At 48.0% G+C, this 17,227-nt stretch overlaps 5 protein-coding genes across 5 annotated transcripts; 4 read left to right on the forward strand and 1 right to left on the reverse strand.

Annotated features, from left to right (window-relative positions):
- Positions 1-358: 358 nt before the first annotated feature.
- On the reverse strand, positions 359-1,534 carry ONS95_004127 (uncharacterized protein; the record flags this gene model as incomplete). The annotated part of the gene is made up of 4 exons (XM_058497471.1): positions 359-982; positions 1,049-1,140; positions 1,193-1,462; positions 1,513-1,534. 4 exons carry the CDS (start codon positions 1,532-1,534, stop codon positions 359-361), a joined length of 1,008 nt encoding a protein of 335 aa, XP_058352196.1.
- Positions 1,535-2,202: 668 nt separating this feature from the next.
- On the forward strand, positions 2,203-3,357 carry GRE2_3 (methylglyoxal reductase (NADPH-dependent) gre2; the record flags this gene model as incomplete). Its single annotated transcript, XM_058497472.1, has 3 exons — positions 2,203-2,737; positions 2,803-3,005; positions 3,055-3,357. 3 exons carry the CDS (start codon positions 2,203-2,205, stop codon positions 3,355-3,357), a joined length of 1,041 nt encoding a protein of 346 aa, XP_058352197.1.
- A 2,700-nt stretch (positions 3,358-6,057) lies between these two features.
- Positions 6,058-7,751, forward strand: ONS95_004129 (uncharacterized protein; the record flags this gene model as incomplete). Its single annotated transcript, XM_058497473.1, has 5 exons — positions 6,058-6,603; positions 6,650-7,330; positions 7,384-7,437; positions 7,489-7,545; positions 7,620-7,751. 5 exons carry the CDS (start codon positions 6,058-6,060, stop codon positions 7,749-7,751), a joined length of 1,470 nt encoding a protein of 489 aa, XP_058352198.1.
- Positions 7,752-11,284: 3,533 nt separating this feature from the next.
- ONS95_004130 (uncharacterized protein) lies at positions 11,285-12,446 on the forward strand. Its single transcript, XM_058497474.1, has one exon. It carries the CDS (start codon positions 11,350-11,352, stop codon positions 12,019-12,021), a length of 672 nt encoding a protein of 223 aa, XP_058352199.1. The 5' UTR covers positions 11,285-11,349; the 3' UTR covers positions 12,022-12,446.
- Positions 12,447-12,554: 108 nt separating this feature from the next.
- On the forward strand, positions 12,555-17,227 carry ONS95_004131 (uncharacterized protein). Its single transcript, XM_058497475.1, has 2 exons — positions 12,555-15,879; positions 15,999-17,227. The coding sequence occupies exon 1, from the start codon at positions 12,655-12,657 to the stop codon at positions 13,870-13,872; it is 1,218 nt and encodes a 405-aa protein (XP_058352200.1). The 5' UTR covers positions 12,555-12,654; the 3' UTR covers positions 13,873-15,879; positions 15,999-17,227.

The following is a 17,227-nucleotide window of genomic DNA, read 5'->3' on the forward strand; positions in this document are numbered from 1 at the left end:
ACTATAACAGTGTTATAAATATAGTAGCTATAGAAAGTGCGGACTTCTTAGTTAGAAGCTATTGCTACTTGACAAGTTAGAGATTCAGAGATATAAGTACAGCATCTAAGATAAGTTCGTACAAGTAGATAGTCTTGGAATAAAACTATCTTCAGATAGGGTTGCTTTAAAGGTTACAGACTAAAATAGAATGCGATTCGGTGTTTACAAACCCGCCAAGTTGTCACTTGAGAGAAAGAAATCACACTGTCCTCATACTGTAGAATAGCAAGTATCTCGATCCCAGAGAGGGTTCACAAATTATGACATCGAATATACATCATGACCCCGCAGGTATTTCTCTGCTTACAACTATTCTCTATTCTACAGAACAGATAATCTTCCCCTTCGACTGATTACTCTCCATCAACTCATGCGCCTCCTGGATATCCCTCCAAGAAAACACCTTCTCAACCGGCACCTGAAAAGTCCCATCCACAAACCTCGGCACCGCAAACTCAACCAGCAAATCCCTCAACCGACTCTGGTAATCCAGCCCCCGACTCCGCAATCTACTCCCCTCCCATCTCAACCTCTTATTCTCAAGCAATCCAATATCCAGCCCAGCACCCAACTTCGACCCCCCAAGACTAGCAAGTTGCACGATCCGTCCATCCATAGCTGCAACCTCGAGATTCCCCTGCGAGTAACTCCCACCGATGAAATCCACAATCACATCCACGCCATGCCCGTCCGTAGCGGCCTTAATACCACTCACCCAGTTCTGGGTGTGGTAGTTGAACCCAGCTGTCGCGCCGAGGGTCTTGCAGAACTCGACTTTCTCGTCTGAGCCGGCGGTGACGAAGATCTTGCTTGCGCCGTTGGCTCGAGCGAGCTGGATGCCGGCGATGGAGACGGATGATGCGCCGGCGTGCCAGAGGACGTTGTCGCCTGGCTTGAAGCAGCCGACTAGGTGGAGGGCTTGGGTTGCTGTTATCCATGTCTGGTGGGAGCGTCAGCTGAGACTACTTATATTTTTTGGTGGAGAGATGAATGGGAGGATACGTACTTCTGGAATACCAGCTGCTACTGTCCAGGATATTTCTTTCGGCTTATGGATAAGCATCTTTGTTGACGTTGCCAAGTACTCCGCATATGCTCCTGTGAATCCTCCTATCAATATCTACACCGACAAAAGAATCTGCGGACGTACCCCCATAAGCGAGTCCAAACACCTCATCACCAACAACGAAATCTCCTGTCTCTCCATCCCCCAACTCAACAATCCATCCAGAGAACTCAACACCTAGAGTCTTGCCTGCTTGAGGAGGAACGTTGTATTTCCCTTCTCGTTGCATCAAGTCCATGCGGTTGAGGCCAAAGGAGTGGATCTTGACGAGGGCTTGGGACAATCCTGGGCGTGGTTTTGGGATGTTTGTATTGAGAAAAAGTGAACTGGCTGGGCCGGTGCCGTTTTTGATATCTGGTTGTGTCAGTAAATATACAGAATATGAGGTAGGAGTTGGGTATTACCGATGGCTCTCATTGTTGACATTTTGGCGAGGTTGGAGGTTGTGGGTTCGAGATGGTTCTATGGCTGAGAATTGATGCTTCTTATTTCTACCAGACCTTGATCGTCTCTTTATATCAGTTTGACTCGCTGTCGTATGTATCGTGCTCTCAGGTCTCGAACATATCGGCTGACATTTCGTCGCATCTCTTCCATCGTCAGCAAGACCATGCCGATATCCCGACATCTTTCTCCCCCGCATACGGAATTATTTCCATCACTTCCTCACGAACAAATACGTCATGTCATCCTACTTCCGAAATAATCCTTATTCAGATATCTCCTATTTCGGCGTAAGTGAGGCTATCGCCGAGTGACACCATTGCTGACACACCTGGTTGCAGAAGCGAGTGCTGACTCGGATTGCGCTGATTGGCCAATTCGACTTTCTGTATCCACGAGAGTGGTCCTGGTCAGTCTGACCAAATATGCAGTAAAGCTTATGCTATTTGAATCCCAGACGTGGTATGATATTCTATATGTGCTTTATTTCCGAGCTCGGCTCGTGATATCCGATTTCTCCTGCACTCCGTGGATAGGATATATAGCTAAACAGCCAAGTCGACTGACTTCAAGTCCCCAAATCAACTTCAGCCAATTTTCAAGATCCTACTCAATCACTCCTCAGTAAATCCAGAACCCTAGTCTCAATCATGGCCAAACGAGTCCTCCTCACAGGTGCAAATGGCTTCGTCGGCTCTCATGTCCTCGAACAATTCCTCCTCGCCGGCCACTCAGTCCGCGGCATTGTCCGCAGCCAATCCAAAGCACAACAAGTCCTCGCCGACTTCCCCAACCACGGATCCAATCTCGACTTCGGTATCGTACCAGACATCACATCTCCTGGAGCATTCGACGAAGTAGTCAAGTCGAACCCGCCATTTGACCTAGTCATTCACACTGCATCGCCGTTCTTGTACCGTGTCATATCTAGTAATCGCGAGTTCCTGGATCCGGCTATCAAAGGAACTTTGGAGGTTCTGAAATCAGTTAAGCAATATGCTCCGAGTGTCAAGAGGGTGGTGATTACGAGTAGTTGTGCTGCTGTTGTTGATTTCTCTGCTCCGCCGTCTGTGCCGAGAAAGGTGTACACTAAAGATGATTGGAATCCAACGACGTGGGAAGCTGCCCTGTCGGGATCGCCGAATACTGGATATCAAGCTAGCAAGAAGTTCGCTGAGCTTTCTGGTATGTGATCTCTCCTTATATATTCCACGGCGTAGAAGAATCCAAATGCTGACAGGCTCAAACAGCTTGGGATTTCATCAAAACCGAGAAGCCAAATTTTGACTTGGTCACATTGACCCCTCCAATGGTGTACGGTCCACTTCGACACTCGATATATAGCCCAAAAGAACTCAACGAGTCTAACTCCAGGATCTACAAACTCTTCATCGATTCCAAGAAAGACGCTGAGCTTCCTCCAAATGGCATGCATGTGTACACTGACGTCCGAGTACGATACTTCCTACCCAATTATCTCGGCAAAAACTAATTTCTAACAGGATCTCGCACTTGCGCATCTCAAAGCAGCCACAGTGCCCGAAGCATCTGGTCAGAGATTCATCATCTGCGCTGGACAGGTCTCGTCGCAGCAGATATCAGATACTCTGAGAAATTCGCTGCCTGAGGTTGAGGAGCGGACTCCGATTGGAGTTCCTGGAGGAAATCCATTACCTGAGGGTGCCTATGATTGTAGTAGTGAGAAGGCTAGGAATGTGCTGGGGATGAAGTTCAGAAGCTTGGAGGAGACATTCGTTGATTTGGGGAAGCAGCTGCTTGAGATTGAGCGAAAGGAGAAATTTTGAGTTTTTGAGTGAGTAAGAACCAGGAAACTGATCAGCTGGTGTTGTTATTGAGGGTGTTTAGAATGGGCTTATTGAGGTGTATGTAAAGTTAATTAGTATTAAAGAAAGTCTCTTGACTCGTGCGTGTTTGTGCTGTTCTCTATTCTGCAATTTCTTACATACAGGACAACTTGTGTTTAGGAATGGTAAATACGATGATCTCTAGCCGAGTCATGGATGAGAGGGCCGAGCTGGCTTTTACTTTTGTGAGCCTGTCATGGGACGTTTGGAAGGTTGATGCGGCTGAGAGTATATGGTTCAGTGGTGTATTCCTACCCCAGTCAAAGAGACGTTCTGGACTTTGTCTCGCGTCTCAATTTAGATTGAGTGTGGCTAGAAGCTCTATTTTCGTGGGGCCGTGCGTTGGAAATGAGTTTTAGACTCGAAAATGAGTGGCTAGTGGCTGGTGGGTGGCTTCATTGATAGAGATGTTTTCTCCGGTAACAGAGCTAGATGAAGGGTCAACAAGATAAGCTATGCCACGCTACTAATGTCTAAGACGTGTGTGAGCCCTTCCAGACTTCCACATGAACACAGCGGGTCACACCAAGCTTCTTACATGATAAACCGACGCAAGTAGAACTCGAATCAAATGAAATCACTTTCGTTTGACAACTTTGACGTGAAGTGCTTTGGTGTGCTCCTGTGCCACCATAACTCGAGGGTCGCGCATGATTTGACAGATCATTGCGCTAAACCTGAGCACAACGCTGGGTTAAGCCTTCGCCCGTAGCATTGAAGTTGTACGAATCTCATCGGCAGAACTTACCATAGCACTGGTATCTGTAGTGGCACTATTCATCACACAAGATCATCTGTTTTTGCTCGATGCTTTGGGGGCTGGGTTGCTCAGCAACTAGCGAGACTTTAGGTAGGGTGTTTTGGTGTCACGTGAGTTGTCACTTAACCAGCCACCCAGCTTCATGTGGCTTGGAGAGGTGTGAGACCAATTGACAAGTCGTAATTGATGGAAGGAAGGCGGTACCTCCGTACCTGTTGTTCTTTAAGCGGAAATAATGGCAAAAAAAAAGAAACCTAAAGATGTTGAGGATTCTGTCATCCGGGCAACCGGCAAAAGTCGAAAATGACAACATGTGATAGTGGACAAGTCGAGCCGCTTTTTCTGGCCACAGGCAGCAGTCAGAACGGACCATGACATCAATCGTCAAACATGGGATGATCTCAATTGAATCCAGGAGATGAGAACGAACCCGATCAATCGTAACCATCAAAGACTGATGGTTCGCGGGAAAACTTCGAGAAGCAGGGGAAATGACATTGGCTGGAGAGGCGGCTCAACGGACGATGTTGAAAGAATTCAGCTCTGGAAATGGAAGGAGACAAGACCAAGAGCTGATTTGCAAAGCAGGCTCTATTGGTAGGAAATACCAATGGCCAAGACAGGGGAATGTTTATCATATGTGCAACTCAGGCAACATCGCTCTGTATGGCTGAATCGTATCCACCAGCAAAAAGAAGTTCGAAGATGCATCACCAAGGAGACGACAAGGATACGTTTCACGAACTCTTGACGGACAGCTTTTGAGCCATTTGTTTTGTGGGGTTGGGAGGATGATTGCAAAGCCGAGCAAATCATACAAAGCTCGCCAAGGATAAATCCGGATCAAAGCTGCACATAATTTTTGACCTGTGAGCATGGGCCGTTCGAGCCATCGAGATGCATGCGATGCAATGCGATGCGATGCGCGTCCTCTTGCGCACTCCTCCTCATCCGGACCGACAGCGGAATGATCCTGGGCGGCGCCGTCTTCAAGACAGACTTTTCGCTTTCGCGATGCCTTCGTCTGTTTTTGAAACGATGACATACAGCCATCAGTCACATGAACTGTACCTATGTAGCCGAGCGATAGTCAATATACAGACCAAGGCAGGATACGATACTTGATACTCTACTCAACTGAACTGAACGAGCAACAATATCTTCATGCAGTCAAGCTTTCCACTCAAGCCGGGACAAATGCCCCCGCTCCAATCCAGTACCCCAGATTTGCCACTTGCCAAGGGCCATGGGTTACAGTATCCACCCCACCCTTGGAGGGAGCCCCAAAACATCACCACATCACCACATCAGCATCAGCACGAACATCAATAATAATAATAATGTCTCACGATTCATGGGAGAGTTACATTCGGACATGTTTTGACTTCCATATCAGTCCAGCCTACGCGGTGGATAATTTCCAGATCGCTTCGAAGCTTCGTATTCAGACTTTTTCCCGACCTCCCCTGTTCTTCTTACGAGGCTGCATGACATGTCATTGGCTTAATGCCCAGGAGCTACATGAAGTCGTGCAACCACCACGCTCCAGCTGGGCCATCTTCCTGCAGACAGCTTCTTAGAGTGTGCTTTAGCATCCTTCTAGCACCCCTCTTGATACTGTGGCTACCCCTCCATTTAGGCCGAAGCAACAGCCTGCGGACTGGGGACCAACCACTGGAATTTTAGCCGCCAAATCGACAGGGAGGTCTAATCCGCACGACCATCACCACTTTCGAGGACTAGATGCGCACACTTGCAAGTCTCGCTCTCAACAAAGTTGCGTGCTGATCATCCAGCCTCCTTCCCGAAGCTTCCCTTCCTCCCCCCCTTCCCTCGAACTATTGCTTCTGCCGTTAGGAAGGTTTCTCGCTTGTGCTGCAATGCCAGGGATGAAGTCATCGCCTGGTGTCAGATGTGCAGAGTTTACCATCATCCGGGAGCCCACCGAGCCCACTTCGCCGTCATTCATGGGTAGTAGACAGGACTACTATCCCCTGCCTCTCGCCTTTCTCGCATTGAGAGACAGAGATCTGGCGCCAATAATTCGGTGTGATAGCTTTTTGGTTCGGTTCGGTCGTGTGGGCTTGGTATCCCGATCAACCTTTCTTTATAAAGCTCCCCGCCTCCTCTTTCTTGCTGTTTCTGCTCTCTCTAGTTTACATCAAGGAATATTTAAACCCAGGTCCTCGTCCCCCTTGTTCGATTGTCATTCGCTTTCAATTGAAATATCGTCTTGTACTGTTCATTCGCTCAACATGCAGACTACATTCGCTCTCGCTGCTCTGGCCTCTGTTGCCTTTGCCCTTCCTCAAGGTGGCCCATCCAACAAGTCCCCTGATACTCCTTCTCCAGCAGGATGCCAAAAAACCTATAATGGGGAGTTCCAAATCACCATTGTCAATGGCTCGTCGACTGCTGTGACTAAGGTATGTTCTTCAACGATGCATCGACTTCCCTCACTGACCCTAACAGCGCCAAACCACCTGTGGCCAAGCGAATCTCTTGACCGCAAAGCTCGCCGACGGTGTCCTCACCGACTCTCAAGGCCGCATTGGTTCCATCGTTGCAAACTATCAGTTCCAATTCGATGGACCACCTCCACAAGCTGGTGCACTCTACACTGCAGGCTTCTCTGTCTGCCAGAACGGAACATTGGCTATTGGTGGCTCGGCAGTCTTCTATGCGTGCCAGAGTGGAGAATTCTCCAACCTCTACGACCGCGCCTGGGCTAATCAATGCAAGCCTGTCTTCCTCAACGTCCTCCCATGTGGTTCTTCTGGAGGCGCTGGTCAAAAGCCTGATGGACAGCCAACATTCACCTCTGCCGCTCCTCCAGTCTCCCAAATCGGAGATGGTCAACCACAAGGAACCACTGCTGTCAACCCACCAGTCACTCAGATCGGAGATGGACAAGTTCAAGTACCAACCAAGGCTCCACACCCAGTCACTCAAATCAGCGATGGACAGATCCAGGTTCCCAATGGAGTTCCCATCACTCAAATTGGCGATGGACAAGTTCAGGCACCAACTGGCGTCACCCAGATCTCTGATGGACAGGTTCAAGTTCCTACCTCTGCTCCAGCTCCTCCCGTCACCCAAATTTCAGACGGACAGGTTCAAGTCCCCACTGTCGCTCCTACTCCAGTCACTCAGGTATGCGCTGAACGTTCTGCAAATGCAAACAAACAATTCTAACTTGTGAATAGATTTCCGACGGACAGGTCCAAGTCCCAACTGTCGCACCAACCCCAGTCACTCAGGTAAATTCCTCCGCCATGGGCCAAATGTGACAACATCTAACAATATTACAGATCCCAGACGGACAAGTTCAGGTCCCAACAACAGCCGCTGGCCCAACCGTCTCTCAGGTATGCTGCACCAACCTCCTTTACTCTTGTGACGCCTGAAACTTAGAAGTGATATATCTGACACATGACATTAGATTCCCGACGGACAAGTCCAAACCAACACCACCATCCCCGTCATAGTCGGCCCCAACGCCGGAAACGGCTTGAAGGTTGCCGGCTCCCTCGCCGCCATCATGGCTGGCCTCGCCGCCGTGCTCCTCTTGTAAAATTGAGGCGCGCGCGCCTCCACAAACTTTTCAATTCTATAATTGAATTTCGAATAGGGATAGCGGGAACATCAATAGCCGCGAACACTTTAATCGTTGATTAGATTACGACACTCATTTACGGCTGCATATGGATATGGATAGGGATTGGCTGGAATGCTTATGGATATGGACATGGGAACTGAGAATTTGCATATATGCAGCGTTGGCATGTCTCGCATGGTTTGGCATTGCGCATCACACATCATCGTCATGAATTGGTTTGCGAAAAAATTGCATCGGTATCTGGCGGAGGATTAATTAATTGGTGGCTGGTTTGGAAGCCCAGAAGGATCGATGTCTCGATGCCTTGTAATGTCTGGAATGGACGTTGGAGATTAGGATAGTCGCAGAGTGAATACAGAATCGAGAGAATGTAACTCAATACACCTCGCCTAAATCCCTTGCCTTGTTTGATCCTACTCCTTGACATGACCCACAGCACATTCTTAATGACACATCATATTGACCTGAAATGATGTTTAACATTTCGGAGTAAAGGCCATGAGGACCAGAGACAGTACTCGTAGAATAGAACCCCACATGAAGTTAAGTTTCTAACCCCTAGCGTCGTCCTTCGGCCACCGAAAATCCTTCCCTCGGCATTCCTCCTCCCGATTCGAGCGATTCCTTTACACCTCCTACCTAGGCACTGGAGAAACAAACTTATGGATTGTGGATCTCGATTCTTAACCACAACTGCCCTCGCGCTCTACGGAGTACAGTACACACCACCTATTTCCCAATCTTCAGCACTCCCTCGCCAAGATCACGCCACCACAACACACCATCTGGCCAGACACACCCAACACGCCTCAAAGTCAACAATCAACTTACCCCAGCCATCAGATCTGTACAGCCTGCCAGCCACACAGCTAAACTCTCCTGCATCTCCAGCTAACTAGCCACTACTGACGAGTTGACTCCGAGCTCCCCAAGTCCGGAGGTGGCTCCGCTCTGCCTGCAGAAACCAGCCAGCGCTACCGCCGTACTGTAAATTTACAGTAGAAGAACAGACCTCGAACTAAAAAAAAATCAAAATCAAACTTACCTTACTCTGTGCGGCCCTGTGCCAAGAAATGTTGTTTTCCTACGCCGAGTTAAGTTATTTGACGCTCGTAGAGTTTCGAGCCATGCTAGTTTGGGACGACGCCTTCTAGCTTTTTTAGATCTTGAGTTTACAGTACTTTAGCTTTGCGGCCGAGGTGAGGCGAGGCGAAATCAGGATTGGGCTTTGGTCTCAGAGCCGCACTATGAGTGAATGTGTGAGTGGGTTAGTGAGTGAGAGTTCCGCGATGCGTTAGTTAGCGGGGAGGAGACGAGAGAAGAGGAGGGCGAAAGAAGAGTGGTGGTGTGGTGTGGTGTGGTGTGCAGGTGCGGCGTCAGTGCGGGGTAGATGTCTTGCTTTTCGGATTTCCTGGGCTCTTTTCTCCTCCTCCCCCTCGCTCAGATTTCCGGTTTCAGGAAGAGATAGGTAAGGTAAGGTAGGGTGAGATGGTTAAATCGAAGCTTGCTGGGCAGACGTATCCAAGAGAGTGCTTGTTCTATATGCCGCGCAATATTATGTTTGATACACCTTAGACGGAGATCAGGATCGCTCTGATCACCCGCGAAGCGAGAATGTCGAAACCTGGAAGAGGCAAAACACAATAAACAAACAAATAATAGCAAGAGAGCAAAAGTTCATGATTCAGGTTCGAGATTTTGGACCTTCTCTCCTCATGACTAAGACCGAGACTCGAATCAAGAAAAGTAGCACGAGATCAGCCCCCCGATTGCGTGTACCAGCGCTTATCTAGAGCCGGCGTAAAAGTTTACTGTACAGTACATCTCGCCGACGCACAGATCGGAGACTAGAGTTAGCTCGTGAGCCGCTTCTTAGTCTTGGTATAAGCTAGAGAAAGGAATACGAAGAGTAAGTAAGTGTAGCGGGGTGTCATTGCTTCTTTGGAAGGGATCTCCTTGAAGATGGTGCTGAATTGGGGATGGAAGCACCAGTAGAGGTTGCGTTTGGTTGCGGGTTTTGAGTTGGAGTTGGAGCTTCAGTAAGTGATGTCATGATGCGATGTCTGTGCTGAAGACGGGATGTTGAATGCGATGTAGACTTTTAAGTGACACTTGGCGTGCGTTTGCGGTTGACTCTAGTTGAAGGGTTCAAGCTTGAGGTCATGATTTTCTGTTGGGGGCGGTGCAACACGGGAGAGCAGCGCGATGTGCAGCTAGGGTTTGACCGAGTTGGGTACATGACTTGAAGGTGTTCTGATGTCATTGATGCTTTGACGATCTTTCTAATTGAATTTTCCTTTGGTACTGGCTTTCGTTCATTTGCAAGCATTCTTGAGGTTGTCGTTGTCGTCGAATAAGTCGTGATAAAGCGGGGTCATCGCTATCGAGGCGAGCCAGGTTAATCACTCAATGTCTCAGCTATAGCACAAAGTCGCTCAGCTGAGACACAAATCAAGTGATACTAGATATTGTAGCTTTGGACGGTTAAAGCTGTCCGAGTGTGGATGGTGGTATTGCTAAGCTATTGCTCGAATGCTGGCTAGATCTGACAACGAGAAGAGCTCCGTTCGGAACGATGTTCTGAACAGGTAAGCGATGATAGGTCGGCCTCGGAGACAGATGCGATCAGTGTAACTGCCGATTATTACTTATAGTGCCCGTGTTCCATGGGGCACTTCTTGATAAGTACAGGCATCTGAGCAGGGACATTAGAGATACTTCATACATAGCTTCGAAATCCCAGAATTCACAAAATTGAAAACAATGAACTGGATTTTGCAGCGTGAAGTATGTTCTGATCCTAGTAGTATCTATTTCTGGTATAGTAGATTCTCGTGTATTGCATATGCTTCCCTCTGCTCTGTTCATCCCCTCTGATCGAAAGTTTCAATGCTGTATCCTGCCCAGCATCCACATCTTTGGAATCACAGCTCCTGGATAGAATCATACTTGTGAATGAGCATGAATATGAGTATATGTACAGGAGTTGTCTCACATCAAGTAACATCATTGGAGCCTTCGGTTTCGTTTCCCATTTCAAGTAGACTTCATCGTGCACTTCTCCCACACTAAGCGAGGCATGCTCGGTTCACCACTTCCAGATTCGGCTCAAAGTCAATATTGACGACATATGTTCTGCTTCGCCTATAATCCGCTTCTTCTCCAGATGCAAAAGAGAACCGAATAGCAAATAACAGCATACAGTCTTCCACAGCCTGCCTTTTCGGCGCGTCGCATTCGCAACATCACTATTCTCGCCCTGCCAGGAACAGTACTAGGTGAAAGAAAACCACAAAAAGTGCAGAGTCACGCAAGTATTACTGTAGAAAGTATGAAAGCAATACTTCAATTTTGTATGGCGGAATCCTTACAATAATTCCCAAAGTATATTCTGCATGTTCGGAATTCCGTTAGTCACAATGCCAAGACAGCCCCACGTCCTTCACATGTAACGTCACGTACCGTCCACGAATAATCTTCATCCTCCAGAATTCTCTCCTTGAGACGGAATCGCCAGAACACTTACCATTCTTGTCCCTGCTAGCTTCACACAATGGAATTCCATCAGTTCCCAAAACTACCAACTGAGCTGCGCTTCAGGATCTGGAGTTTCACACTCCCCACTCCTCGAGAATTTGGCCCCATTGGACCAAAAGGAACAGAACCCCAGTCCACGAAAGACAGCACCTCAAATCTAAATGAGTCTGGAAATAATGCATTTTTGGAATTCGAGATCCCAGCTTTACACATCAACCATGAATCCCGCACTGTTGCTCTTCAACACCTCACACGAGCTTGGGACGACAACGCCAGCAAAGTGATCTACGTGAACTACTCCCTCGACACGTTCACATTCACCAGCATCGACTACCTCCTACACCTCGTCCGTCGAAGCGGGCTCATGCATGGCGGCGGTCCTTTCCCCTCTTGTAAAGACATGAAGAACATGCAGAGGATCAAGATCACGTTTACGATTCAGAGCCTGAATTTACATCTGAGGATGTGTCTTGAGCGGGTATTGCAGCCTTTCGATGTGCTGAGGGAGATTGTGGTTGTGGTGAAGATGTCGTTTCAAGGGGATGTGTATAGGAGTAATTCGATTGAGAAGAGTGTTGCGAAGACCATTACGGATGCGAAGGGGTTTGCGAGGGAGATTCTGGAAAAGTCCTGGGAAGGCAGAGCGGGAAAGGTCCCGAGGTTGGTTATTGAAGAGCTGAGAGTTTGAGGACCAGGTACCTGTGTGTACTTATAGACTGAGTGATGAGTTCGGGCCCATCAATTGAAGGATCTGGCAGTTCACGGCATACAAAAAGTTCAGTGCTCAGCCCTGCCATTCTCGAGATATTGCGAGCCCCGAATGCTGTGTCTGCTGTTTATTTTGCGCTTACAACAGCCTGTGGTCAAGTCCTCCCGTGAAGCCTTTCTCTGAAGCTGTCAATAGACAAAGCCAATCATTTTCGCCAAATTTCATACCGACCTTTGTCCTGCTGTGCGGTCTTTTGAGTTCAACAGGACTTTTTGCCGAGTCTGAACGCGGGTGATTTCTAGCATCAACTTCCTCACCATTGGCCAGTTGATGATAAATTGTTGGGAAATTCACCTAACCTCTACCTTTTCTACCTGGTTCTTTCCTATTGACGCAAACACTGTCTGAATTAACTCCAAATTCAGAACTCAGGTCCAAGCCACCGTCTATTAGACCCCCTTCCGCTGGTATTATCCTTCCAAAACTTTCTTCCAACATCAACCGCCTCCAGAACAACACTTCTGGTAAACCTCCCACCCCACTTATTCACTCATCTTCACCTTCCTCATCCATCTCTATCACTTTGCAAGTACAGCCATTGTACAAGTTCCAATGACACCCCTACCAAGCGCCGCCGAGCTCGCCTCCCGTGGTCTCCTCGACCCACCACCCAGCACCCTCCACCTCCACGACCTAATCAACGCCTGCCAAGACGGCATCTACGCCAAAGACCGGCTCTCCGACCAAGTCATCGGCATGCTCATCTTCGCGGTCGACTCCGGCATCATCAAAGCCTGGGAAGGCACGATTTTCCAGGTTCCATTCGTGCAAGGGTTCAAGCTGCGGAAGGGGCAATTGCACCTCGGACGGCCGTTCTTGGGACCAGATGGGAAGGTGTTGAAGTTGAGGGGTGTGGTGTGGTGTGGTGAACACCAGGGAGAGGTTTCTGCATTGGAAGATTTGGACGTCATCAAGAGACATTCGGGGTATGCGGCTTGGGTGAGAGGGGTGCTTTATTGTGGAGGTACCAAGAATGACGGCACGTATGTGAGGAGATATATTTTCAACTCGCTTGTGAGTTGCGATGCGAATGTCAACAACAAACCCTACGCGCCGGGTCCGCTGTCGATCATGCCAGGTGGTGCCGCTGCTGCCGACTTGGAGAGCGAGAATGATGCCTCTGCAACATCGAAGAAGAGGAAGCGTGGCTTACCTGCTGCTGCTGCTCGAAGAACTAGCCCTGAGATCGCAGAGGGATACTGTCCTATCTCCGATGATTCCTCCTCATCTTCGTCATCCGACGACAAATTCGAAGCTGAGAACGAGCCCGAAGCCTCTTCCCAGCCCATTAACAAATCACCTCGCAGCATTCTTCCCAGCACTCCCCAAGCCACGCTCATGGAATCAACCACGGTGAAAAAATATAATGGTTGGTTGCTAAAGGGGATCGAAATCACCGTGAAGATGACATTCACGAAGGGCGGTCGTAGAAGTACCTTTTCGGAGGAGACAGTCGTGGATACAATCGAGGAAGCAAGAGAATTCATGAACGACAATTTGTCTTGGTTGGAGAACGAGGCTCCTGGTATTTTGCGAGCCAGGCTCGTGGTATCGCCCACAGTCAAAAATCAGAAAGGACGCGGGGTAGCAGAAGAGATACAAGTCATCGTGAAGCACACATTTGAGCTGGACGGCCGCAGAGGTACAGATATGAGCGATTATGCTATGAAAAACGTCGGGGATGCGAGGGGATTTGTGGAAGAAATTTTGTCTTCATTTCAGTATGAAGATGAAGAGGGTAAGGGGAAGTGGAGAGTCAGAATTGGGTGATGAGATTGAAGGTCTGGAGTGATGGATCTCGCTAGAGTATGGACGTAAACAAATACCTTTGATGCTAGATAAAGCTAATGGCGACTCAGTGCTTGTGATGTGGACATTCAAAGGGTGCTCACTGGACGGAGACATATAACGGAAGATGGACTTTCCAGGTACATACTCTATCTGACATTGTATCAGGGCACGCTGTTCAACTCACACAACCTCTAAAAAGGTCTGCTGAGATTTGCTGCAGCTAAAGAAAGTTTCATTCCAAGATCTTCTAAAGTACTTACTCACCTCGCACGTTATATACACACATCTCCGAACCCCCAACTTCTCAAGCCATAATAGATTCCAACCAAGAAAACCTGCACTCTTTGTAGCCAGTGCATCCATGACACCCGCCATTAGAAAATCCTTTTGACATACAGGCAAGCAATTAAAGACCCTCACGCGCTCTGAACAGTTAAGTTGTTGAGGAGATTGATATGGAAGCGCCATTTCCTAGGTTGGGGCGACATCAGAGGTTCATGGTGCAAGTGGAATGTCGACGGGAGTGGTTTCCTAAAGTATACTTTCCGCTTCAACGCAACCAGCGATATCATCATCTTCCACGCAAATCAAGCTTGGATTTCTAGGATTGCGTCTTTCAAAAGTTTGCCAGTCAAGCATTTAGCTATTCTTCGCCATGCTGCGATTGCGGTGCAGAGTATAGAGGTAGATGTCGATCGGGTCCGATCCTGCAGATTCATGTTGATGGAATAGGGAGAGAGTCTTGGGGATCGAGCTGTTCGTGGAAGAGCTGTGAGGAGGGCTGTGAGTAGATGGATGGGATGAGGAGGTTCCTGGGCCTTTTCCCGCTGCTGAGAACTTTTGGGATTGCAGATATTGGTTTGGAGACTTGTGACATCGAGAGATGAGCGAGGCTTAGTCTGTGAAAATATACGTCGGCGTATGACCTGCCTCTGTTAAGGAGAAGGATCGACGCACGATTGTTCAGTAATCAGAAATAGTGGAAGTGGGGAATTGTGCGTAGTGTATGATGAATTCTCGGGGTGGAAGTATCCTAAAAACAGTGCAGTTGAGGAGTTTCGGAGAGTAGGGCAGCCGACTTTTCCATACAACCAGGTGCCAGAGGGGGTTAACGTTCGTTTTATTGGACAATTGCGTTGCAATTACCCAGAAGTAACATGAAATTGGCGCACCTGAGCAAATATTCATTCAAGCCAAGGTATTCATAGCGTACTGACGACCTTCGTGTCTTCGTAGGTATCTGTGTACCACCTTCACATTTTCTGAAATTCGGAGTCGATGCCACTATCATGCCAACGCCGGCGAGGCTTCGGGGATGGTTGTTGAGACCTGAAGGGGGATGGATAGTACGCGGCAGTCCAGGACGTTTCGCCCAGTTCTTCGACCGCAGAACTGTTGCCCAGCATCAGATCCAACCTAGTTAGCCAACTTAAGCTTGAGTCTTCGAAAAGAAAAGGAGGATCTGATCATTAATTGGGGTATTGACAAGGCTGTGCCCAAACAAGTGGTGCGAGGACAAGCAAATAGTCAGACAATAGCAAAAAGACAAGCCACAGCGCAGAGTCGGCTTCTGCAATAGTCTGTCTTGTTATTTGTGGGCCAGACTTTGTCTCCTTCCATGACGATATGGTGTGCCATATGTGTGCATGTCTTCGCTAGACTGATTCGCTGTTGTTGCGGTTCTAAACTTCTATTGGGATTTGTTTTGATCGGAGAAGAAAGCGATTGCCTCCGCTGGCGAGCTTTCGGGAAAGTGGAGGGGTTTCTGAGAAAGTGATTTGTTAGTATCAAAACTTGGAAGTGAGGAATTGGGTGGTGGAATCTTGCTTCAAAGATCTCACGATTGTGCATTTTTTTCTCTCTCTTGGTTTCCGCCGCTTTGCTTTGTGCTGTTCGCGAGTGTTGGCGTACTTTGGGGTTGCTCTGACGCACATGAAAATGATTGTCTTGGATATGTCGAAGGTGCTACTGTGGGTTCGCAAATACATAACAAAATTAACTCTGTTAGCAATATCTACTATAAAAACCAGCTTACAGCCACTAGTGGTGATTGATCCAAACAAAGTCTGGATTAGAACAATGGTTGCTGCAAGGTGATAGCATACATTTGAGGTTCAAGAAGCGAGAACCGAAGTAAGCCATGGTAGTTCTGGGGCGATAATCTTCTTTTTTCCCAGGACGTTTTTTCGAGTACACAAAAGGTTTATGGCGGAGATGATACGTATACTAACTGGCTTGATATGTAGATGAGAAGGGAGCGGAAACTATTCAAAACGTAGGATTACGTCAAAATCGCATGTTGACATACCAAAACACACCACCTTTACCCCGGTATCGTGTCAAATCATCTTCACGCCGTTCCTCCTCTTATCAATGACGAGTTCAACAGTTTTTGAAACATATAAACAAGTACAAATTCCCGGCAAAGGCTTGTGACCACGAGAATTCAATCTCTTTCGCCGTGGGAGTTTTCGACTCTCATTTCCTGGGCTCTTGCAACAGTTCGAAGTTCCATTGAGGTCTCGAATACAAGCAGGGAAGCTTGATGCTGCCTAAAATGAGCGGGAGGACCAAAGAAATCCGTTTTGTCGCAGGTATGAGTCAGTTGCCAGAGATCAATGAGAGCAGAGCACACCGAGCTGCGACTCGTGACTGCTACTTCTGCCTCCGAACTCTACAGTACGGCGCGCCAGGCTAAAAGTTTCAACACCACGATGTTCTTGCGGCCGTGCCAAATAGCTTCGGACTTTGGCGGGTTCCATGGCCGTCAAGGTCACTGTGAAGAGATAGGCCTTTGAACTCATGTGTCAAAGGCAGCGAGAATCCCGATAGGAAAATGACGAGGGTCCAAGTCATGGCCATTACCAAGTCCACTACATTACAGACTGTCAAAGAAGTGATGTGACACTCCTGTCAACCTGCATACCTAAGGGCCCGTTTGGATCGGAAGTGACACTTTGTGTCACTTCCTGGAGTGACAACGCACGGTCCAGCTATGTCGGATTTCTAAGCGAGATACAGAAGTGACGCTAAGATTCCTTTGTCCCACTGAAATTTAGTGGGGATTAAGAATAAAAATTGAGTCGTGTCATCAAGGCATTGATGCCGATTTTGAAGGGCGCTGGTTCTAGTGGACTATACGCTGGAGGGTACGCTAGAGGGGCTCCTAAGGGCCCTGTAGTGAGTAGCTTGTTAGGGTAGTACAAACTCACTTTCAGGGAAGTAACTACTAAAGTTTTAGGGCATTCTCTTACTTACTTTTCATATAATCGCAAATCTTGTAATTTACGTGTTATAAAAAAACTTTCTTAGATGCACTTGTTAATTAATACCT

The sequence above is a fragment of the Cadophora gregata genome (assembly GCF_030347475.1).
Source record: "Cadophora gregata isolate MNR1 chromosome Unknown scaffold_14, whole genome shotgun sequence".
Lineage (NCBI taxonomy): Eukaryota > Fungi > Ascomycota > Leotiomycetes > Helotiales > Ploettnerulaceae > Cadophora > Cadophora gregata.

Coding starts and splice junctions, on each gene's coding strand:
- ONS95_004130 (XM_058497474.1), top strand. CDS start 11,350: ATGGAATTCCATCAGTTCCCAAAACTACCAACTGAGCTGCGCTTCAGG.
- ONS95_004131 (XM_058497475.1), top strand. CDS start 12,655: ATGACACCCCTACCAAGCGCCGCCGAGCTCGCCTCCCGTGGTCTCCTC.